The 25,202-nt window shown below is 37.0% G+C and overlaps 1 protein-coding gene across 3 annotated transcripts in view; it reads left to right on the top strand.

Moving 5' to 3' along the window:
- The window catches only part of HIBCH (3-hydroxyisobutyryl-CoA hydrolase), a 94,024-nt gene that overhangs the window by 34,846 nt on the left and 33,976 nt on the right, over positions 1-25,202 (top strand). For all 3 annotated transcript variants that reach the window (XM_057551497.1, XM_057551495.1, XM_057551496.1), the window contains exon 7: positions 19,153-19,231. In XM_057551497.1, the coding sequence (XP_057407480.1) occupies positions 19,153-19,231 (79 nt within the window). The remainder of the gene's footprint in view (positions 1-19,152; positions 19,232-25,202) is intronic.

The following is a 25,202-nucleotide window of genomic DNA, read 5'->3' as shown; positions in this document are numbered from 1 at the left end:
GGATACACTTTAAATCCTAATATAAAAGTATGAGACTTAGATAGGGCAAATACAGCTTACGAAAAGGTAGCCAAATAGTTTTATCTCTGTCTTTATCTTGATTCTGATCAATGGATTGTTTCTTATAAGAAAGAATTATAAGAAAACTTGAACAATCCACCAGATGGCGCCATAGAGCTTGATTTTTATTTAATTTAATTTTTTCTTTTTTACTATAGAAAAAAATATTTTTCCAGCAATGAAAATGACAGTTTTACTGTCTCTTGTTGTTTACCATGAAGAGTAACACAGCACTTTGTAGAGGGGATGACTAAATTCTATTGTGTTTCAGATTTCAGAAATTCAAATGTTTACTTGATATTTTGGTATACAGTAAAATAAAAATGTTTCTGAGTGGTTCTCCACTTGGTTAATTAAAAGTATGTAAGATTATGTCATTACAATGTTTTTGAAAGAGGCAAAAAATTTTTTGAATAGCAATTTGAAAGAATAATTCATTGTTTCCTAAGAAGGAAGAATTTTAATTTCCTTTGCCCTTTATTTTAAAAATCTAGTCATATTTTCTCAAGTTAATATATAACAGAAAGGCAAATTTGCTTTAAAAGTTAAAATTAATTTTAAGTAGATATAGAACAGAAAAAATTCTTATTTTTATTCTGTATGTGTAGTACTACCTACATTTCCCTCCCAACTGAATTGGATTTTAAAAACTTTTAAGTTTCTTTCCTTTTCCTTCTTCCCTTTCTTTGTCCCTTCCTCTCTCCCTTCCTCCCTTTTCTCTTCCTAGCAATGCCTTTTACAGTAGAAACAAAATTAGCTCCCCCAAGCCAACTCAAAATATGTTTACAATATGGTATTGTTTTTGTGTTTCTCCAAGTGTCCTAAAGATGCTGCAAGCAGAAGCATTTTGTGATCAATATAATGGAAAATTAAAAGTTTTAAGGCATACTTTAGAAGGGGTATACTCTAATGAATAGAGAAGAAGTGGGAACTGGATTGGAAACAGGGAGCATATACAATCTCCAAAAGACTTTTTGGGACACAAACTAGCCACATGGAAAACTGACTAGTGCTCGGTTAAATGGGAGCTACTGAATCAGATTTGAGTTTAGCCACAATTAATGTCACTGAGACATGTTCTTTTGAGAAGAATTACTACAAAATGATGTAGTATTTGCATATAACCTATGCATATCCTCCTGTATACTTTAAATCATCTCTGGGTTACTTATACGATGTAAATCCTGTGAAAATACAATGTAAATAGTTGCTGTTGCACAGCAAAATTCAAATCTTGCTTTTCGGAACTTTCTGGAGTTTTTTTCTCAAATATTTTGAATTCACAGTTGGTTAAATCTGCGGGTATGGAGGGCTGAGTGTATTTTGGATATTAACCCCTGATCAGTTGTATGGTTTGCAGATATTTTCTCCCATGTCATAGGTTGCCTTTTCATTTGTTGATGATTTCCTTTGCTGTGTAGAAGCTTCTATTTGATGCAGTTCACGTTTATTTTTGGTTTTTTGCCTTTGTGTTTGGTGTCAATCCCCCAAATCATTGCCAAGATCAGTATCAAGGAGCTTATTCCTTATGTTTTCTTCTAGGAGTCTTATGATTTCAGGTCTTACATTCAAGTCTAATCCATTTTGAGCTGATTTTTGTGTATACAGTGAGGTCTAGTTTCATTTTTTTCCATGTGGATATCTGGTTTTCCCAACACCATTTATTGAAGAGATAGTCCTTTCTCCATTGTATATTCTTGACTCCTTTGTTGAAAATTAATTGACCATATTGTGTGGTTTTATTTTGGGGCACGTTCTCTCTCTCTCTCTCTCTTTTTTTTTTTTTTTTTGGTTCCACTGGTCTATGTGTCTGTTTTTATGCCAATACTATAGTGTTTTGATGACTGTAGCTTTATAATATGACTTGAAGTCAGGAAGTGTGATGCTTCCAGCTTTGTTTTTCTTTCTCAAGGTTTCTTTGGCTATTTGAGGTCTTGGTTATTCTGTATCTGTGAAAAATGCCATTGGAATTTTGACAGAGATTACATTGAGTTTGTAGATTGCTTTGGGTAGTATGGACATTTAAACAATATTCTTCCGATCAGTGAGCACAGAATATCTTTCCATAATATGTGCCTTCTTCAATTTCTTTCATCAATGTCATAGAGTTGTGAGTGTATAGCTCTTTCACCTCCTTGGTTAAATTTATTCTTAGGCATTTTATTGTTTTTGATCCAATTGTAAATGGGATTGTTTTCTTAATTTCTCTCTCTGAAAGTTATTTGTGTACGGAAACACAACTGATTTTTGTGTATTAATTTTGTATCCTGCAACTTTACTGAATTTGTTTACTAGTTTTAACATTTTTTTGGTGGCATCTTTAGGGTTTCCTATATATAATATCATGTCATCTTCAGATTGTTTTACTTCTATTCTGATTTAGATTGTTTTATTTATTCTTCTTGCCAAATTGCTCTGGCTAGGACTTTCTATGGTGAATAAAAGTGGTGAGAGTGGGCATCCTTGTCTTATTCCTGATCGTAGAGGAAAGGCATTCAGCTTTTCACTGTTAAGTATGATGTTAGCTGTGGGCTTGTCATATACGGACTTTATTATGTTGAGGTACATTCCATCTATACCTAATTTGTTGAGGGTTTTTATCATAAAAGGATGTTGAATTTCATCAAATGCTTTTTCTGCATCTATTGAGATGATCATATGATTTTATCCTTCATTTTGTTAATGTGGTGCATCACATTGATTTCACATATGTTGAACCATTCTTGTATCTCAGGAGTAAATCCTACTTGATCATGGTATATGATCCTTTTAATGTATTGTTGAATTTGATTTCCTGATATTTTGTTGAGGATTTTTCCATCTGTGTTCATCAGGAATATTGTCCTGTAATTTTCTTTCCTTACAGCGTTTTTGTCTAATAAGAATGGTAGACATTCTTATTTCTAAGGCTGCTTGTGTAGATCAAGGTTACTTGATTTCAGATACATGAATATGAGACAGGTATGCATTGAACTCTGATTCTTATTTGTCCTTTGTGGGTTTAGGGTGGAAGCAGCCAGTTGTTAACTGTGATGAAACTAGACCTGAAGCAAATGTGCAAAGATAAAGGATGATCAGTCAGGGACTTCCCTGGCAGTCTAGTGATTAAGAATTCGCCTTCCGGGCTTCCCTGGTGGCACAGTGGTTGAGAATCTGCCTGCCAATGCAGGGGACACGGGTTCGAGCCCGGGTCTGGGAAGATCCCACATGCCACGGAGCACCTAGGCCCGTGAGCCACAATTACTGAGCCTGTGCGTCTGGAGCCTGTGCTCCGCAACAAGAGAGGCCGCGATAGTGAGAGGCCCGCGCACTGCAATGAAGAGTGGCCCCCGCTCGCCGCAACTAGAGAAAGCCCTCGCACAGAAACGAAGACCCAACACAGCCATAAGTAAATAAATAAATAAATAAATAATTTTAAAAAAAAAGTTTAAAAAAAAAAAAGAATTCGCCTTCCAATGCAGGTGGTGCGGGTTTGATCCCTGGTCGGGGAGCTAAGATCCCACGTGCCACCCGGTCAAAAAACCAAAACAAAACAGAAGCAATATTGTAACAAATTCAATGAAGACTTTAAAAATGGTCCACATCAAAAAAATCTTAAAAAAAAAAAAAAAAAAGGATGATCAGTCAGAGACTAAAGGAAGGTACTGCAGTGCAGTTGCCCTGGGAAGTAAAAATAAAAGGACTATACTGACAGGCAAAGTTGTGTTATGGAGAAAGCAATAAAATGTATTAGGAGAGGAAGAAAAATCAGACAAAAAAGGATATGGGGAATTCCCTGGTGGTCCAGTGGTTAGGACTCGGTGCTTTCACTGCCAGGGTCCGGGTTAGATCCCTGGTCAGGGAACTAAGATCCCGTGGCATGGCCAAAAAAAAAAGATATGAAAAAGAGCCTCCTTTAAGACTGAAGATTAATAACACGGCAGGATCTGTGAAAGGAAGAATAGAGAAGAAATTTCCCTTGGATTTCTAAGCATTCAGAATATGTACTTATGTGCATTCATTTTCATTTGTGTTCACTGTTGGAATTTCTCCAAGCCTGGATGGAGATCTTTTTCTTGATAGAGAAGGGTAGGTGCCTCCCTTTCCCCCATGGGATTCTCTCTCCTTAGATTTCCTTCTGTTTTATTAGGGGAGAGTAAGGGTTGCTTTTAGTTGCAGAATTTCTCATAATAGATTTTTAGGGTTATTTAGTTTCTCAGTGAGCCTTTTTCATAGGTAAGCATTGGGTTCTATTTTTCAATACACAATGGATTGCCCTCTAACAAATGTTCCTATGCTGTTTAACTCCATCTCATCCCTTGTCTGTCTTATTAGATAGAGCCCTTTATTCTCTCCTTGCCTCTACTCTTTTCACCCTGACTTTTAGCCCAAACATATCTAAGTAGAGAATCGGAAAGTGCTTCCATTTACTAACCAGGAACTTGGCTTTACTGCCTGCCCCTGCCCCATCTCCATCCCCATTTTAAGGTATTGATTTCTGGGAAGTAGAACTTTTACTTTCCAGGAGTATGGGTATTCTCGGCAACTTTCACAGACTTGCAGATTCTCAGATCTACAGGGAGTTCTTTTCCATTTCCTTGGCCATTTCTTGTGGGCATATTGGTCAAGTTTTTGGTTCATTTCCTTCTTAAGTGTGAAAGCACCCTAGGTTCTTGGTCAAGTGGCAGGCACCTTTCCTCTGTGCCATTCTCATCCTGCCTCCATTTTATCCCCACTGTGTTGGGTTGGATGATTTGTGGTCTAGAGGGCTCTGTGTCTTACTGAGGAGGCATCAGATTATTTCACAGAGAAGAAAGGGGCAGAGGAGCTCCTTTTGCCCATAAAATGAGCTCATTCTCCTAAGGATATATGGAGGTAGGAGATTTAAGACTAACTAGAGGTTCATTATGATTTTAGCGATAATATGAGGTTGTTCTCAGCTATTTCACCCAACCAGCAAAAATTACTGGATGTCTGCTATGTACTAGATACTGGTTAGGCTCTAGGGATAAAATAGTGAGCAAGATAGATATATTTTCTTTCCTTATGGAACTTACTGTCTTGTGAAGCAGGTACAGAGTTGTCCGGAAATACATAAGAGTACTGGCCTCAACTGTGTGTGTATGTCTGAGTACTTTAGTGATGGAGATGGTGTAGGGAAAGCACCCTGGAGGAAGTTGTATTTAAGCTGAGACCTAAAGAGGAATCAGCCAGGGACAAACAAGGTGGGATAGTGGAGGAATGCGCTATGGTTGGTACAAGCATGTTAAGGGGTTGATGCAGTGTAGAAGAATAGTGTGTGAGTGAGAAGATAATAGTATATGTGAAGATGAGAGAATTCATGTTTGGGAAAGTTAAGTGTGCCTAGATTTGAGAGTATGAAGGAGATAGTGGTTCAGTTCTAAGGTTAGAGAGGTAAGCAAGAAGCCAGATCAGACCTCTTAGATATAAGTTGTTTATCCTGAGATCAAGAGGGAGAGCCATTTTAAAGTGCTTTTAGCCAGGGAAATGGCTTGAATGGTGCATTTTAGACAGAGAGCTCTCTTGTGGGAGGAACAGGTTGTAGGGAGGTTACGATTGGTTGTAAAGAGATTATTCAGAAAGCTCTTGCAGGGATCCAGGTGGGAGATTATGGTGACTTTGAACTAGCGTGGAGATAATGAAGGGGGGCGGAAATTAGATAGATTTAAGGGAGATACTTAGGAGGAGACTTGGTGGGATTTGATGATGTATTGGATGTGAGAGATAAAGGGGAGAAGGAGGCAAGGATGACTTCCAGGTTTCTAGACTGGGCAGTGGGATGAATGGTGGACTCTTTACTTAAGATTCGGGAGAAAGTGTGGCTGGGGAGTGGGTTGGGGAGAGTGAAGGGAGATGAGTTTAATTTGTTAGGTGTGAAATACCTGTGGGCTTATCCACGTGGGAGTGTTTTGTCTGAACAAAAGTGTTTTGTTGGTTATGCACATCTGGAACCCAGGGTGCTGCCTGGGCAGGAAGTATAACTTTAGGACTTACAGAGGCACAGTATGCTCCAAAGTGTGTGCTTCTGCAACATGAATTAGCTCATAAGTGATTGGTAAATGGGAAAATGATGTTAGGATAATGCAAAAATTATATTGATTCATATGCAGTTTTTTCTAGGCAAGGGGAGATAGGATAGTGACAGTAGATGTATAATCATCTAGACAGGAAAAGAGTGCTTAATTACCTCAGTTGCTGTACTGTGAATAGGCATTCTCTTGTCTGTATTTTAAGAAAATTAAAAAAAAAATCCACACAAACAAATGCCTGTTTCTGGGTGGACCTCCACTGTAAGGTGAACCCTCAACTCTTGGCACTTGGTGTTTAATGGCGGTCCCACTGGCTTATAGCTGTACTTCCACTGCTTTGTCTCAGCATGTGCCAGTCCTGCTCTGATTAAAGTATTGCCACTCTTTCCACTTTATTTTTGTGCATTTTAAATATCTGCTGTGGCATTCTTTGTTCATATTGAGCTGGTGGTCCTAATCAAGTCCCTGGCCTGGGACCATTTATACTTTCTGTTAGCGCTCAGATTACAAAGTTGTATAGGTTTTGAGCAGACTGCCGAAACTCTATTTTTCTTATAAGCTCTGTGCAGTTTTGTAGAACCTGAGGATTTTTTTCAGTAACTCATCATGTTATAGCAGAGAAACTTGTATTGAAAATTTGTCAGTAGAAAAGATAATGCAAGGAAATGTGACAGAAATCGAGTGACAACCAAAGTAAGTCCAGAATGGAATACAAAAAAATGTTTATTGGCCAGAGGCAGAACAAGGAGCCTATAAAAGACACTGAAAAAGGGGGGCCCAGAGGGGCAAACCAGAAGAGTGGACTTGTCATGGGAACCTTCAAGTTGGCTTCTGTGCCCCAGAAATCTTTGAGAGTTTCTTTGTTTTGTGGTAAAGAACCATATTCCAGGTTCATTTTGTACATTTTATTCACCAGACCTAAAATCAGGTGTTTTTCCAAGGCAGCCCTGGTTACCTTTTTTTTTTTAAAGGATTTTCTTATTTATTTATTTATTTATTTATTTTTGGCTGTGTTGGGTCTTCGGTTCGTGCGAGGGCTTTCTCCAGTTGCGGCAAGCGGGGGCCACTCTTCATCGCGGTGCGGGGACCGCCCTTCATCGCGGTGCGCGGGCCTCTCTCCATCGCGGGCCCCCCCCCGCTGCAGGGCACAGGCTCCAGACGCGCAGGCTCAGCAACTGTGGCTCACGGGCCCAGCCGCTCCGCGGCATGCGGGATCCTCCCAGACCAGGGCTCGAACCCGTGTCCCCTGCATTAGCAGGCAGATTCTCAACCACTGCGCCACCAGGGAAGCCCCCTGGTTACTTTTAGTAGGAAATGATGGTTAGCAATAATAGTCTGGGCACTAGTTAAGTTGGTAATTGTTTCTAGGCCTTTATGAAGAGAACTAAGAATATGTGTTTTATTTTTAAGAGAAAATAGGTCTTAGATCCTGAGTTCAGTACTTCCTATTCAAATTTAGATTCTTACTTCTTTGATATTTGTAACTTTCTTCTCATGTATGTTGAAAATCTTTATTTAAAAAAAAATAACATTAACATTGTGACAAATTTGCTTTGTCCTAATGTGTATAATAGTTTCAGAATAACAATATCAATGTTATTATGAAGTATAGTCACTTGAAATAATTACTGTCTTTGCCCCATACCAAAATTTTTTAGTAACTTAGCTTTTTCATATTTTTCCAGAGTATTCAACTTGGTTCTCATGAAATACTCTTTATTTATGACTGACATTTGGTAAACTCTGAACTCAACAGATCAGAGAAGTATCAGGTATATCAAAAAGTAGCCAGAGGGCTTCCCTGGTGGCACAGTGGTTGAGAATCCACCTGCCAATGCAGGGGACACAGGTTTGAGCCCTGGTCTGGGAGGATCCCACATGCTATGCAGAGTGACTAAGCCCGTGTGCCACAACTACTGAGCCTGCGCTCTAGAGCCCATGCTCCACAACAAGAGAAGCCACTGCAGTGAGAAGCCCGCGGGCACCACAACGAAGAGTAGGCCCTGCTTGCCCGAAGACCCAATGCAGCCAAAAATAAAATAAATAAATTTATATTAAAAAAAAAAAAAGTAGCCAGAGAGTAGCTTTCAGGATGCTGGTTAATATAGATATTAGTTTTACAGAGTTAATGGAAATTGTTGGTAAATCTGAGGTCGATTAAGAGTACTCCTGTTTATAATAGTTCTTCTTGTTTGAATATATGATATGAGGCAGTGGTTTCTTAGAGCTTCTCTTTTTAAACATCTATTAAATATTGGGATTGACAAATACACACTAATATGTATAAAATAGGTAACTAATAAGAACCTGCTGTATAAAAAATAAATAAAATTCAAAAAAATAAATATAATAGACATTTAAATATAATATGTGGTATGTTATAATATATTGGGGAAATGTGCTTATTTAGGCAAAAACCTTGAGCATGAATCCAGGAGGTGCGTAAGAGTTATTTCTAATTTATGTTTTGTTTTTTAAATTAATTAATTAATTAATTTATGGCTGCGTTCGGGCTGCGTTGGGTCTTTGTTGCTGCGCGGGCTACTCTTCATTGTGGTGCACTGGCTTCTTATTGCGGTGACTTCTTTGTTGCAGAGCACGGGCTCTAGGCACGTGGGCTCAGTAGTTGCAGTGTGTGGACTTCAGTAGTTGTGGCTCACGGACTCTAGAGCGCAGGCTCAGTAGTTGTGGCGCACGGGTTTCGTTGCTCCGCAGCATGTGGGATCTTCCCGGACCAGGGCTCGAACCCGTGTCCCCTGCATTGGCAGGTGGATTCTTAACCACTGCGCCACCAGGGAAGCCCTCTAATTTATGTTTTAATGTATGATGTACCAGAATTATATTTCTGCTCACTGGCTTTTTCATAAATTGAGGTATAATTGACATATAATGTTTTAGGTGACAACATAATGATTTGATGTATGTATATGTTGTGAAACCATAAGTTAACACTCATCACCACACATAATTGAAAAAAATTTTTTTTCATATAACTTTTAAGATTTACTCTCACCAATTTTCAAATATCTCTCTGATATTTCTGTTTAAAGTAAAACTGTACCTCCAAGGATGGTAGACTGTTAATTCATAAATAAATGAAATATTTCTACCACAATTATTTGTTTCTGCTGAATATAATTTTTGTCCAAAAATAACATGAATTATATGCATCCAAAGCAGGATAATGTAAATGCTCTCTGTAGTCTATCAAAATACATTAATATTACGTAATTGATATGTTAATACTATTAATATGCAATAATAGCCTGTTAATATTAATGTGAGAAGCATAATAAAATATCTTTGTTTTTACTGTGTAGGCTGCTAATCTAAGGCATGTGGTCCCAGAGATACATTATGAAACTTATTTTATGATTATGATATTAACTTTTATACCATAGTGACACAATGTATGATGAAAATCTATTTGAATTTCTAACAGAAGTATATACCTAATTTCAAAGAACCATTTATAATCTTGAATGATGGTGAGAGAAGACTCTCATGTACTCACTGATACTGAGATGCAGTGTTCATTCTGGACAGGAGCTTACTCATTCTCTCTGATTAGAATTTAAATTCATGACCCTTTGTGTGAGCATTAGTCACATCACCCCATTGTATGCCTTTTTGAGTTTGTTGTTTTCTTTACTGTGGTTGTTGGCGCTGGTTACTCTGGAACATTTATTTTTATTTTTATTTTCACTTGGATCAAAAAGACTATTGTGAAACAATTTCAATTAGTAATATAGAACAGAGAACTCCAGTGTATCCTTCATCCACATTCCCTATTATTTCCGCATTTGTTTTATTTTCTCTTCTTCTCTCCCACATCTGTCTATGAATAATTTTTTTCTGAACCATTTGAAAGTTGAAGACATGATAATTCTTTATTGCTAAATTTTTCAGTGTGTATTGCTTAAGAGTAAGACACCAAAATCAGGGAATTTAACACTGATGTATTATTATCTGGAACATTTCTTTTCCAGGCACCAAATTAAATTGTTCTACATGTGTTTTTGTTTTTGTGTTGGGGGATTAATCTTGCCATTAGTATAAATCATGGAGTAATTGATTATATATTAAATTAACTTTAAATATCTGTGTAATTATCAATTTTTAAAAATGTGCTTTTTGTCTAGAATAGTAATATTATCTGGAAATATAGAAGTGATACTCATTTCTAGTTACTGATAAGCATATTTGCATTTTGAAGGATTTAATTGTGCTTTTTAAGTAATTATAATGAGATCTTCTTTAAAAGCCTTAAAGCTATACCAGCCTTTTTCCTCTGTTGAACAGTGAAAACTCATCTAGCTCTAGTTTCTTAATTAAAAAAAAAGTCTTAGATCACCTAACTTTTGCATTTAAGAAGGCCAAACTTTATAAACAAGTAGGGTACGAGTTTGACTACATTCATATGTTCAGTTATTTGTGCTTATCCATATTAATATTCTCTATACTAGATTATAAATATGGATCAGATTCATTTTACTTTATCTTCACAGTGTCAGTACAGTACTGCAATGAAGATTGTTTAATAATAATCCAAGTAAAAAACAAAGAATGTAAGAATGCTTGAGACACCATAAATATAAGGCATAGAAGGGTTAAATGTAAAATAATAGAAAAAGTGTTTACCAACACTAAAATAAAGCTGATACAGCTATTTTAATATCAAATAAGGTACATTTTATGGCAAAAGCTTTTACTTGATATAGGACATTTCATAGTTACAATAAACAGGTATGACAAATCTAAATTTGTGTGTCCTGTGAATATTTCTATTGTGTATTTTTTCTCTTAGGCTTTAGTCATGTGGTCTTATGTCAGATTACTTCTAATTGAGTGCTGGTTATTTCTAATTGAGTTATTTCTACTTGAGTATTATTTGAGCCCTAATCTTCCTACCGTTGTTTCTAGTAGGAATGTAGGCTAAGGGCACTAGCAATCCCAGATCATCTCAATCCCGTCAGGAATGGGAGGATTTGAAGCTGAGCGTTTGAATCCAGGCCAACCTAACTTCTAATGTGTAACATTTTGGGGCCCAGTTCAGCAAGCCCTCAATTTCAGTTCTTATTCTCTTAGCAGATAGGGCTTAGTTCAGTCTGTTGAAAGCTATTCAGCTTTTCACCTTCTTAAGTTCAGTGTAGTCAGATTCTGAAAGTAATTTTATTGACTCTAATCAACTATAGAAAGATATTTTATAAATACTTGTCTAAAACTCTCAGTTTATAGCAATATGAAGCTAAACAGAATTGCTTAATGAGTTTCATAATGTACAGTATGACACTGAGAAACAATGGGAACAAACCTCTGCCTCTGTGAAATAACTCTACTGGTGTGATATTTTCAAACATTTAAAAATGTTTAATCTTGCAAAAAAGCAGAAAGCCCTTAAAGGGGAAATAGACAAAACCACAATCCTAGGAGAAGATTTGAACATACTTCTTTCAATGACAGATGAAGCAGAGACATAAACAGTATATGTACATATATACACATACATTTTACATGCATGCACATGATTTGAACATGGTCCAATAAACAATCCGATTAACATGGACTCAGTAACTGTAGATTTCATGTTCAATTCATGTGTGCATGGAACATTTACCAAAATTGGCCATAGAATTAGTCTCAGCATATTCCAAAGGATTAATCTTACAGACTGTTCTCTGGCCCCAATGGAATTAAGCTAGTAATCAATAATAGACAGAAAATCCTGAATGTTTGGAACATGTTTCTGCTATGCTTTGAGGGTATGGAAGGATTACTTAAATTACACTAAATGGATTACACTAAATGTACCATAAACAAAAATAACAAATTCGATTGTGCTAAAATTAAGAAGCTCTATTCATTCCAGGACATCATTAAGAGAGTGAAAAGGCAAGCCACAGACTGGAAAATAGGTATTTGGAATACAGTCCCTTGTTCTTAGCAGGGGATTGGTTCCAGGACCCCCATCCAATGCTAAAACCCAAGAACGCTCAAGTTCATTGTATAAAACAGCATAGTATTTGCATGTAACATATGCGCATCCTCCCATATATTTTAAACCATCCCTAGATTACTTACAATACCTAATACAGTGTAAATGCTATGTAAGTAGTTGTAAATGGTGTAAATGCTATGTAGATAGTTGCTGGTATGCAGCAAATTCAAGTTTTGTTTTTTGGAACTTTTTGTTGGAATTTTCTAGAAAATATTTTTGATCTGTGGTTAGTTGAACCTGCAGATGAGGAGCCGTGAATATGGAGGGCTGACTATACATACATTTGACAAGAAATCATATGAAGGATGTAGAAAGAATTTCTACCAATCAATAAGAAAATCCAATGGAAAAATGAGCAATAGATTAGACATTTCATAAAGAGAATATGCAGATGACCAAAAGCACTCAATTGCATTAATCAGCAAGAAAAGGAAAACTGAAACCACAATGAAATACTAACATATACTCACTAGAATGGCTAAAATGTTTTCTATGTGAGTCTGTTTCTGTTTTGTAAATAAATTTATTCGTATTATTTTTTTAGATTTCACATGTAAGTGATATATGATATTTGTCTTTCTCTGTCTGACTTCACTTAGTATGATAATCTCTAGGTCCATCCATGTTGCTGCAAATAGCATTTCATTCTTTTTTATGGCTGGGTAGTATTCTATTGTATATATATACCACATCTTTATCCATTCATCTCTTGATGGACGTTTAGGTTGCTACCATGTCTTGGCTATTGTAAATAATGCTGCTTTGAACATTGGGGTGTATGTACCTTTTTGAATTAGAGTTTTTGTCTTTTCCGGATATATGCCCAGAAGTGGAATTACTGGATCATATGGTAACTCTATTTTTAGTTTTTTAAGGAACCTCCATACTGTTCTCTGTAGTGTTTGAACCAACTTACATTCCCACCAAGAGTGTATAGGGTTCCGTTTACTCCACACCCTCTCCTGTATTTATAATTCGTAGACTTTTTCATGATGGCCATTCTGACTGGTGTGAGGTGATACCTCATGGTAGGTTTGATATGCATTTCTCTAATAATTAGTGATGTTGAGCATCTTTTCATGTGCCTGTTGGCCATCTGTATAGAATGGCTAAAATGTGAAAGGCAATTTCAAGCGTTGGTGAGGATATGGAATACAAACTCATATTGCTGCTGGAGTGGAAATTGGTACTACTGCTTTGGAAAATTGTTTGATGTCATCTTTTAAAGTTGATTGAATTAATACTCTGACCCAACTGTTTTACAACCCAACCAAAATGTATGCACTTATGCCGCAAAAGACATGTGTAAGAATGGTCATTTAATCATTATTTGCAGTAGCCCCAAACTGAAAAACCTAACTAGCTATTCACAGTAGAATGAAAATAGTTTATTCATACAAAGGAATGCTGCACAATGAAAGAAATTATTGCTACACACAACATGAATAAATCTTGCAAACATAACATTGACTGAAGTCAAATAAAAAATAATACTCTATGGCCCTATTTATATCAAGATCAAAACCTGAAAAAGTTAATCTCATTTTGTTAGAAGTCAGGATAGTAGTTACCTGAAGGATGGGGAGGGAGTAGTGGCTGACAGGGTGCATAAAAGAATTTCTGATAATTTTTATCTGGGTTTTGGTTACAAGAATGTGTTCATTTTGGGATAATTCACTGGACCTGTGTGATAGATGTTTGTACTCTTTGTGTACTTTCGATTGTATATTATATGTCAATTAAGGAAAAAAAAAAAGAAAGCCAGTGTGGCTGACAAGAGTGAAAGTGAGGAAAGTGGAGAATGGTAGACCATAAGATCAGGGAGATAGAAAGGGACCAGATCATGTAGGGCCTTATCAGCCAGGATGAGGAATTTCAGTAATATTTTAATGTGATGGGGAGTCACTGGAGAGTTTTGGGCAGGAGAATGACATGAACTGATTTACATTTAATAAGTTTACTTGGCTGCTGTTCAGAGGATGGATTGTGGCAAAAACAGAAGCAAGAGAGACTAACCCAGGCAAGAGATGATAGTGACTTCACCTAGGGTTGCAACAGTGGTGATGGTGAAGTGGCCTAATCCAAGATATATTTTGAAGTTAGTGCTATCAAGACAGGTTCATAGATTAGATTGTAAGATCAGAAAGAAAGGATGATGCTGAAATTTTTGGCCTGAGCAGCTGGGTGAATGGTGGTGCTATTTGCTGAGATGGAAAAGACTGAGGGAGCAGCATGTTCAAAGAGAAATCAAGAGGTTTACTTCTGATGCATGAACACTGAGATACATATTAGATGTTTAGGTGGAGATGTTAAGTAAACAGCTAGATATAAAATTCTAGAGAAATCAGGGGTGGGAAAATAATTTGTCATTAATGTTACAGTGCTTAAAATCTTGGGGCTCTTGGAAGAGATCACCTGGGGAATGAATAGAAAGAACAATACAGGTGAAGTGGAGTAGCGGGATGATATCTGATCATTGGGGCAGATCAACATTCTGATGTCAGGGAGAAGAGAAAGAACAGCTAATGCGTTAGAAGGAAAATCAGGAGAGTGTAGAGTCTCAAAGCCAAGTCAGGTGTTTCCTGAAGTAGAGAGTGAACTACTCTGTCAAATGCTACAGAGATATCTAATTAGGTGATAAATGAAATTTGACTACTGGGTTGGGTAGGATGCAGGGAGAGTATTTGAGGAGAGTTAGGAATTGGAATAAATTTTACATTTGGGGAATGAATCTGTATAAACTGTTGTTGATATAAAACTTGAAGACTTTGAAGCCTTTTTAGTCTAGCAAAGGAGTATCTGCTAAGATTAATGGTTAATAGTATGTAACGGTAAATTTTGGAAATTTCAAGGGGGATTTAACGTAAGCAACCTATAATGGATTCTTTTATATAAGATACAAAAATTAGATATGAATCTGCCATGAGAGTGCTACACCCCTTTCAACATGGATCAGTATTTATGTCCTTAGTATCTCCAAGTCAGGTGGCTTGAATTTTCCTGGTCTTCATTTCATCTTAATTGAAAGGCATTTTAAATTGGCTCCTAATGGTACTTGTGTCAATGACCTCTTATTTGGAAAGCTTTTCATTAATAACTTCTTACTAAAATTTTGAAGTCTTTGACTTTGTTCATTATTTTATCAGCCATGGCTGAAACAAAATAACTGAATCAATGAATATGGGATCTATAGCTTCTACATGAAAGAGTACAGGACTTGTAAATTTCTTTCTTTCTTGAATTTAGGAAGTAGGGAGGGCCCTCTGTAGAGAATTTGGGCTGTTAGTGGTTCTTTTGCAAAGGAATGAGGGTTCCAGAAGATATAATGGGAATGACTATCAGGGAGAGCAGTATTAGGAAAAAGCACACAGCAGTATTGGGATAAATTTATTAGAGGCCAAAGGCCTAAGACAGCTATTGTGTGATGCTGAATCATGACAGAATCTGGGTCTGGTTCTAACTGAAAATGTGGTGAAGAGACTTTTAATTGTAAAGAACAGGGACTCACCCAAACAGATCCAGAAAAGAGAAGGGAGCAGTTAAGAGACAAGTGCAGGGATCAAATGGGAATCCAAAGACAAAAACGCAACATAGCTTGTCTTCCTGAAAACTGAACTGCAAGTGTGGACTTAAGGCGAGTTTGAGTAGTGCATTTGCCTGTTTTTCTCTCTCCAGCTATTTCTGTTTGCCTTGTTCTCTGTGTTGTACAGGCTACATGCTGCTTCTCAGTTTTTTCGTCATCACCCCATATAATTTCAGCTTTCACTTGGCTGTCTTGTCTTCTTCAGCTCAAATTTCAAATGACCTTTAAGCTTCTTTGGCTGTCATCAACTCACAGCTACCCATTGTGTTTTAGGTTAAATACCGAAGAGTGAAAATCTTGTCTAATGCACTTTTCTTCCTCCTTTGCTCCCTGGGCCTTAGAATTCTAGTTAGCCTCAATTGACTGTCCTTGGGTCCACTGCCAATCTCTAGTTCAGCCACTGCTGGCGAGAGGGCAAAGTCTCTGGGCAGAGCAGATTCCTGCAGAGAAGGGGCAATGATGGGATGGGCAGTGGCCTACTGTAGTAGGTCCTCCTCACTTTAAAATTACATGATTAATTGAAATTGTAAAGGCTTGGAACTTGGGAGAAGTGGCATGAAGGCCCTGTGGCTGGTGGAGTGAGCATGGAAAGAGTGGTGGGAGATGAAGTCAGAGAGGTAGGCTCCTGGGCCATATTATGTAGAGCCTTGCAGGCCATGGAATAGAGTTTGAAGTATGTGTGTATCTCAGATAAATATCCACATCTGTTCAAATATGTATTAGAGATACATAGGGAAGAATCTGAAGGGTTACATACCAAATTAATAACTGTGTCTTTGAGGAGGGAGAGGGCCGACTAGGATTAGAGTTGTGGTTAGACTTTATATATGTTTTATGAAGAGGGATATAGTCATGTGCTATAGTCCACAAACATGTGGAATTCAGAGTTAATTAGAAGAGTCGGGGGCAATAACTAGAGGAGTAAGGTTGAGGCAGGGTCAGTCGGTAAGGCCTGGAGATCTACCTGCTGTGCGGTCCCAGATGGGACCTAGTTCTTCTGAGCCCTAGGACTGAAAACATAGTCTGAAAACTGCGAATTCAGACCAACGCTCTAAGTTCTTAGCAAGACATTCCTGAACAATAATAAGCTTTCAGCTACATTGTGTTAAACTAAAGCAGAGAATAGAATGTGAGGCAGGGGTTGTTAAAATAATATAAGAAATTATTAATAAAACTAGTAATGTTTTACTTTTATTAAAATTTGTAAGATTTTATAATCTTGAAGTGTATAGTCTAATTTGGGTTAATATTATCAGATGATTTTTTCATAATAGAATACTTATAACATGATATTTGCTTGTACAAAGAGTATCAAACATTGTAGATTTAACTTATAAATGTTAACTCCAAAGGATGTAGCTAGTACCTGAAGAATTTTATTCATTTCCATGCTTATTTATATGGTCTTTTAAAATTTAAGCTTAGGGGCTTCCCTGGTGGCGCAGTGGTTGAGAATCTGCCTGCCAATGCAGGGCACACGGGTTCGAGCCCTGGTTTGGGAAGATCCCACATGCCGCGGAGTGGCTGGGCCTGTGAGCCACAATTGCTGAGCTTGCGCATCTGGAGCCTGTGCTCTGCAACAAGAGAGGCCCACGCACCGCGATGAGGAGTGGCCCCCGCTTGCCACAACTAGAGAAAGCCCTCGCACAGAAACGAAGACCCACCACAGCCATAAATAAATAAATAAATAAATAAATAATGTTAACTGTTAAAAAAAAAAAAAAGCCAGTGCTTATATTTTTATGATTATTTAAGTAAAAAAAAAAATTTAAGCTTAGCATACAGTACATAAAATTTATAAGAAATTGCATGTGCTTTTGAGTATTTTTTTAAGGTTTAAAAATTTCAACAACTTTTTTTTTTAAAGTATTTGTTTATTTATTTATTTATGGCTGTGTTGGGTCTTCATTTCTGTGCGAGGGCTTTCCCCAGTTGTGGCAAGCGGGGGCCACTCTTCATCGCGGTACGCAGGCCTCCCACCACCGCGGCCCCTCTCGCTGCGGAGCACAGGCTCCAGACGCGCAGGCTCAGCAATTGTGGCTCACGGGCCCAGCCGCTCCACGGCATGTGGGATCCTCCCAGACCAGGGCTCGAACCCGGGTCTCCTGCATTGGCAGGCAGATTCTCAACCACTGCGCCACCAGGGAAGCCCATCAACAACTTTTAAATGGTTGAACTGAGTATGAAAACACTTGAAAGGCTTGAGGAAATTGTAATGAAAAATTAGAATAATCAAATAGAGATAAGGCCTTTTCTATTTAGCTTATACTTACTTACTCTTATTAAGTGACTGACATTGTTCCAAATATTTTACGTGTTTTAACTTGTTTAACTCTGTGATGTTAAAGATAGACTACACTAGTTAAAAAGGAATCAGAATGAGAACTAAACAATCTACTAGAAGTTCTGAATAATGTGAAAAAACATAACATAGGAAATGTATGTCACAGTGTGAGCACTGACAAACTTGGATACTTTGTAGTCACATGTATACCTCTTATTTTATTCAAATATATCTGTTGATTCAGAGATGACTGTTAAGTTTGTCATTTTCAGTGACATTCAACAAGTCAGAAATAGACTTTCAGCCACAACTTTTTATTTTGTAAAACTTGTGTTTAGTAATGGATTTTTAAGAGTTAAATAGTTACTAAGTGTTGTATCTGAGAAAAATGATGTTGCTAATTTTATTTGATGAACTATGTGAATAAATAAAACGTGTTAATATTCTATTTAAGGCTACTGAAATTTGCTAGAATAGCTTGGTTATGCTTTTTTTTTTTTTTTTTTTTTAATTTATGGCTGTATTGGGTCTTCGTTTCTGTGCGAGGGCTTTCTCTAGTTGCGGCAAGTGGGGGCCACTCTTCATCGCGGTGCGCGGGCCTCTCACTATCGCAGCCTCTCTTGCTGCGGAGCACAGGCTCCAGACGCGCAGGCTCAGCAATTGTGGCTCACGGGCCTAGTCGCTCCACGGCATGTGGGATCTTCCCAGACCAGGGCTCGAACCCGTGTGCCCTGCATTGGCAGGCAGATTCTCAACCACTGTGCCACCAGGGAAGCCCCGGTTATGCTTTTTTGATGATTGGTTCCACTAAGAATACTCAGTGGTTCTGGGAAGAGTCAGTATTCTATAATGCTGCATCTACTTTGAAATAAGAGGGAACTGGGGAAGAGAACATGAAGCGTAACACAGGATACTAATCGAAAACATTTTAGCTAAAACAAATCTGTTCCAGATATCAGGGATACCCATGTATTTTTCACCCAGAAAGTTCTTCTGAAATTGTGTGGTATAGGATTTCCCTCCCGTCTATCTCCTGAAATTCCTTTAAAGAAATTCTTTGTGAAGAATTATATATAGTATATGTTATGTATATCTTTGTATATGATATAATTTACTTGGTTTATAATGTTTGTGAATGTGAGTTCTTTTTTTTAAACCCCCGCAGTATTTTTAAAACAATTTTTTGCCTTTTCCCTAGGGAGTTGGTCTCTCAGTTCATGGGCAATTCCGAGTGGCTACTGAAAAGTCTCTTTTTGCAATGCCAGAAACAGCAATAGGTAAAAAAAAAAAAAACAACTAAATTTTTCATAATTACTTTTAGAATTACCATCTTTTGATACGTTTCAGAGTACAGTTATTGAAGGAATTGATGGAATCTTGTATGAAAGAACTTTTAAAAAGAAATTATAATAGGAAGATACCTAAAAGTTTATATTAGCTCATACTTATATCTGAAAACACAAAGGCAAGCATATTTAAACTGGCGACACTAGCGCACTGTAGTCAATTTTATTTATTTATTCTTATTGAAGTATAGTTGATTTACAATGTTGTGTTAATTTCTGCTGTATATGTATTTAATTTTAGATGAAAGATTATTAGAGGAAGTATCTTGCATTCAGATCTATGCTCCATTTTGAGTTAACTTTTGTATGTGGTGAGAGGTATGGATCAAAGGTATAGATCAAAGTTTATTATTTTGCATAGGGAGATAAAATCATTCCCACATCATTTTTTGTAAAAAGCTACTATTTCTCCACTGATTGCCTTTGCACCTTTGTATGTGCTGATCTTGGTGCCAACACCAGACTGTCTTGATTACTGTTGCTTTATAGTAAGTCTTGATCAAGTAATGATAATCCTCTAATTTTGTTCTTTTTTTTTCTTTCAAGTTGTTTTGGCTCTATAGATCCTTTGTATTTCTATGTGAATTTTAGAGTGATTTTGTAAGTTTCAACAAAAAAGCCTGTTAGAATTTTTATTTGGATTGTCTAGGATCTATCAATTTAGGGAGAATTGACATCTTAACAATGTTGAGTCTTCAGACCTGTGAGCAAGGTATATCTTTCCATTTATTTAGGTCTTCTTTAATTTCCCTCAGCCATGTTTTGTAGTTTTCAGTTTCTTATACATCTTTTGTCATATTTTTCCTTAAGTATTTCATATTATTCAATGATATTATAAATGATATTTTAAAAATCTAGTTCTGATGTTAGTTATCAATACATAGAAATATAATTGAGTTTTATACTTTGTATCCTGCAAACTTGATAAACTCACTAGTTCTAGTAGATTTTTTGTAGATTGAATTGGATTTTCTAAATAGATAATTATGTTGTTTACAAATAAAGTACATTTTACTCTTTTCTTTCCCATCTGGATACTTTTTATTTTTATTTTTTCTTGCCTTATTCCACTGGGTAGAACCTCCAATACAACGTTGAACAGATACGTTGAGAGTGGGCCTTCTTGCCTTGTTCGGGATCTTAGGGGGAAAACATTCAGTCCTTCACCAATTAAGTACAATATTAGGTATAAGTTTTTCATAGGTGCCCCTTATCAGGATGAGGAACTTTCCTTCTGTTCCTAGATTTCTGAGGGGTTTTATTAGGAATGGACTTTGGATTTTGTAATTTTTTTCAGCATGTGTTGAGATGATCATTGGTTTTTCTTTTTTAGTTTGTTAAGGATGGATTACTTTGATTGGTTTTTTAACATTAAACTAACCCTGCTTTGCTGGGATAAATCTCACTCTAGTATGATGTGTCCTACTTTTTATATGTTGTTGGGTTTGATACACAAAAATTTTATTTGGAATTTTTGCATCTGTGTTCATGAGGGATATTGGTCTGTAGTCTTCTGGTAACATCATTTTGGTATCATTTTGCTTGCTTCATTTTGCTTCATTTTGGTATCAGGGTAATGCTGGGTTCATTTCTGGAAAAGTTTGGGTAGAATTGGTTCTTTTTTTTCTTTTTTCTTTTTTTTCATGTGTATGGTAGAATTCACCAGCGAAGCCATCTAGGCCTAGAGTTTTCTTTGTGGAGAGGTTTTTAACTACAAATTCAAAATCTTTAATAGATGTAGGCTATTCAAGTTATCTATTTCTTTTTGTACAAACTTTAGTTATTTGGGTCTTTTAAGGAGTTTGTCCATTTATTAGCATAAAGTTCATTTACTTATTATCTTTTTAGTATCTGTAGAATCTATAGTAATACTTGGCTCTCTCATCCATTTTTTTTGGCCATGCCATGTGGCATTTGGGATCTTAGTTCCGTGACCAGGGATCAAACCCATGCCCCCTGCATTGGGAGTGTGGAGTTTTAACCACTGGACTGCCAGGGAAGTCCCTCTCTCATTCTTGATATTAGTAATTTCTGTCTTCTCTTTTTTTTTCTGATCACTCTAATTAGAGGTTTATTAATTTTATTGATCTCAAAAGAAGTTTTTTGGTTTTCTGTTTTATTGATTTCTGCTCTGATATTTATTACTTCCTTCTACTTACTTGAAGTTTTATCTCCTTTCTGTAGTCTCCTAAGGTGAAACCTGAGGTCATTGATATGAGACCCAGGTATAGAATTCTATTCTGATGTTTAAATGTCAGTACTTTAAAGATTTTGCTACACCATCTTCTCATTTATGTTGTTTTCCATGAGAAATCTGCTCTTATCCTTATCTTCGCTCCTCTGTAAATAAGTGTCTTTTTTTTTTTCTTTTTTACTTTCTCTGGCTGCTCTTAAGATTTTCTGCTGATCACTTGTTTTGGTGTGCCTTGATCCCTTGATTATGATGTACCTTTTTGTAGCTTTCTTCCTGTTCTTATGATTGTGTTTATTGGGCTAGTTAGGTTTATAGTTTTTGTCAGATTTGGAAATTTTGACATTATTTCTTCAAATATTTTTCTGTCCCCCCCATTTCCTTTTCAGGAGCTCCATTTAAACTTTTGTTAGGCTCACTCATGTATTGTTGATTTTTTAAATTTATTTATTTTTTTAATTTTAGATATTTGCTATTCATGTGTTTTCAAGTTCACTAATCCTTTCTTTTGCAAAGTCAAAACTGCCCTTAATCCCATTCAGGTATTTTTTAGCTTATACATTCATCTTAGTTTTCATCTATAGTAGTATCATTTGGGTCTTTTTTAAAAAAATATATTATTTGTTTTTTCTTTTTTAAAATTTATTTATTTTATTGATTTATTTTTGGCTGTGTTTGGGTCTTTGTTGCTGCGCATGGGCTTTCTCTAGTTGCAGAGAGTGGAGGCTACTCTTCATTGCTGTGCGTGGGCTTCTCATTGCAGTGGCTTCTCTTGTTGTGGAGCACGGGCTCTAGGCACACGGGCTTCAGTAATTGTGGCACGTGGGCTCAGAATTTGTGGCTTGTGGGCTCTAGAGTGCAGGTTCAGTAGTTGTGGCTCACGGGCTTAGTTGCTCCGCGGCATGTCGATCTTCCCAGGCTAGGGCTCGAACCTGTGTCCCCTGCATCGGCAGGCGGGTTCTTAACCACTGCGCCACCAGGGAAACCCCTCTTATTTGCTTTTATTTAACTTTTTGAACATATGGTATATGTTTATTATAACTGTGTTGATGTCCTTGTTTGCTAATTCTTATGTTTATGTCAGTTCTGGGTCAGTTTTTCTCATTTTGTATTTGTCTTTATAGGTAACCTTACAACATTTCAAACTTTATTCAAACACACCAGTGGTGGCAAAGAGCACAAACAAGTGACAGGCACGATTGCTAACGCCAGGATCAAAGGCCAGGAAGGAGCTGGAGAGAGCCTGTTGTTCCCTGCCCTTTCCTTCCCCACACCTTGCTGTCACTTTTCTTTTTTTACTGGCGTATAGTTGCTTTACACTGCTGTGTCAGTTTCTGCTGTACAGCAAAGTGAATCAGCCATATGTATACATATATCTCTTCTTTTTTGGATTTCCTGCCTGTTTAGGTCACCACAGAGCATTGAGTAGAGTTCCCTGTGCTATACAGTAGCTTCTCATTAGTTATCTATTTTATACATAGTAGTGTATATATGTCAATCCCAATCTCCCAATTCATCCCCCCCACCTTTTCCCCCTTGGTATCCGTACGTTTGTTCTTTACATCTGTGGCTCTATTTCTGCTTTGCAAATAAGATCATCTATACCATTTTTCTAGATTCCACATATATGCGTTGATATACGATATTTGTTTTTCTCTTTCTGACTTACTTTACTCCGTATGACAGTCTCTAGGTCTTTACACGTCTCTGCAACAGTTCTGGATCAATTTTGATTGATTGTTTTATCATGTCATCATGGGTGGCAATTTCTTGCTTTTTTAGATTCCTGGTAATTTTTGACTGGATTCTAGACATTGTAAGCTTTACTTTGTTGAGTGCTGGATATTTTTGTATCAATGGTTCCCAACTTATGGTGGTCTGACTTACAATTTTTTGATTTTACGATTTTACAATGGTGCAAAAGCAATATACACGTAGTAGAAACTGTACTTTGAATTTTGAATTTTGACCTTCTCCTTGGCTGGCCATACCCGGTACCGTACTCTCATGTGATGCTGGGCAGTGGCAGCGAGCCATAGCTCCTATGCAGCCACACAATCACAAGGATAAATGACTGATACTTAGAACCTTTTTGTTTTTCACTTTTAGCATAATAGTCAGTAAACTATATGAGATACTCAACACTTTATTATAAAATAGGCCTTGTGTTAGATGATCTTGCCCAACTTTAGGCTAATGTAAGTGTTCTGAGCACATTTAAGGTAGGCTAGGCTAGGCTATGATGTTTGGTAAGTTAGGTGTATTAAATGCATTTTTGTCTTATGGTATTTTCAACTTATGATTTGTGATGGATTTATCAGGATGTTACCCCAGTGTAAATTGAGGAAGATGTGTATTCTTATAAATATTCTTGAGCTTGCTTCTGGAATGAGGTTATGTTACTTGGAAACAGTTTGTTCCTTTGAGGTCTTTTAGGTTTTTTAAAATTTATTATTATTTTTTTTAGATGCAAGGTTGGAGCAGTGCTCAGGCTAGGGCTAATTATTTCCTGCTACTGAAATGAGACCCTTCTTTGCATTCTACTCAGTGCCCCCACGAATCCTGAGTTCTCATAGTCTGATTGGTGGGAACAGGCACTATTCTCAGCCCTGTGTAGGTTCGCAGTACTGTTCTCTATAATCCTTTCCTGTGGTTCTTTCCATAACCTCAGGCAGTTTCTTCATACACATGTACTGATCAATACCAAGCTGAGGACTTAAGGGAGACACTCTGCAGATCTCCAGAGTTTTCTCTCTGTGCAGCTCTCTCCTCTCCGGTACTCTGTTCTGGGAATTCTGTCTGCCTCAGTCTCCCTGGATTCTTAGCTTTATTCCCCTCAAATCAAGGGCTGTTCTGGGCCTGGACATTCTCTCAAGGCATTAAGCTGGAGCTTTTGTAGAGTTTACCTCACTTGTTTTCAGATATTCAGAGATCACTTACCTTTATTGCCTGATGGTCCAGTTTGTTGAAAACTGATATTTCGTATATTGCATTTGTTTTTCTATAGTTATTTCAAGTAGGAGAGTAAATTTAGTCCCTCTTACTCCATCTTATCCAAAGTGTAATCCTCCTGGATGGCTACTTTAGATTAGATGGTTAAAGAGGTTTTCCAAGGAGATGTCCTTTAGGCTGAGATTTGAATGACAAGAGGGAAGCAGCTATATTAATATCTTAGAACAGAATACTGTGCTGTTAAGAAGTTAGTCTAAAGCAAGAATAAAGCTTTACCTGTTCAAGGAACCAAATAGAGTCAACTATCTGAATCAAGGGCAGGAGTGTTATACTGTGCTCTTCAAGTGGTACACAGGGACCTCTGGTGAAGAGTTTGGATTTAAACCTAAACATTATGGGAAACTGTGGGAGAGTTTAAAGCAGGGAGTGGCATGGTCTGGCTTACATTTTAATACCATCATTCTGGCTGCTTTAAGGATAATGGATTGTAGGGGGTGCAAGAGTAGAGAGGCTTGTTAGGAGGTCATTACATTAATCTAGAGCTCTGCTGTCTGATACTGTAGCCACTAACCACAGATGGCTATTTAATATAAATTAAATTTAAATAAATTCAGTTCCTCAGTTGCAAAGTGTTTAATAGCCACATCTGGTTAGTGGCAGCATAGATTATAGAACACTTTCATCATCATAGAAAATTCTATTGGATAGCACAGGTCTAGAGAGAGATAATTTTAAGCTTGGAGTAATATGGAACTATAG

The sequence above is a fragment of the Balaenoptera acutorostrata genome, chromosome 8 (assembly GCF_949987535.1).
Source record: "Balaenoptera acutorostrata chromosome 8, mBalAcu1.1, whole genome shotgun sequence".
In the NCBI taxonomy this organism is placed as follows: Eukaryota; Metazoa; Chordata; class Mammalia; order Artiodactyla; family Balaenopteridae; genus Balaenoptera; species Balaenoptera acutorostrata.
The sequence above is the reverse complement of the archived record's forward strand: the minus strand, read 5'-3'. Positions and strand labels throughout refer to the sequence as shown.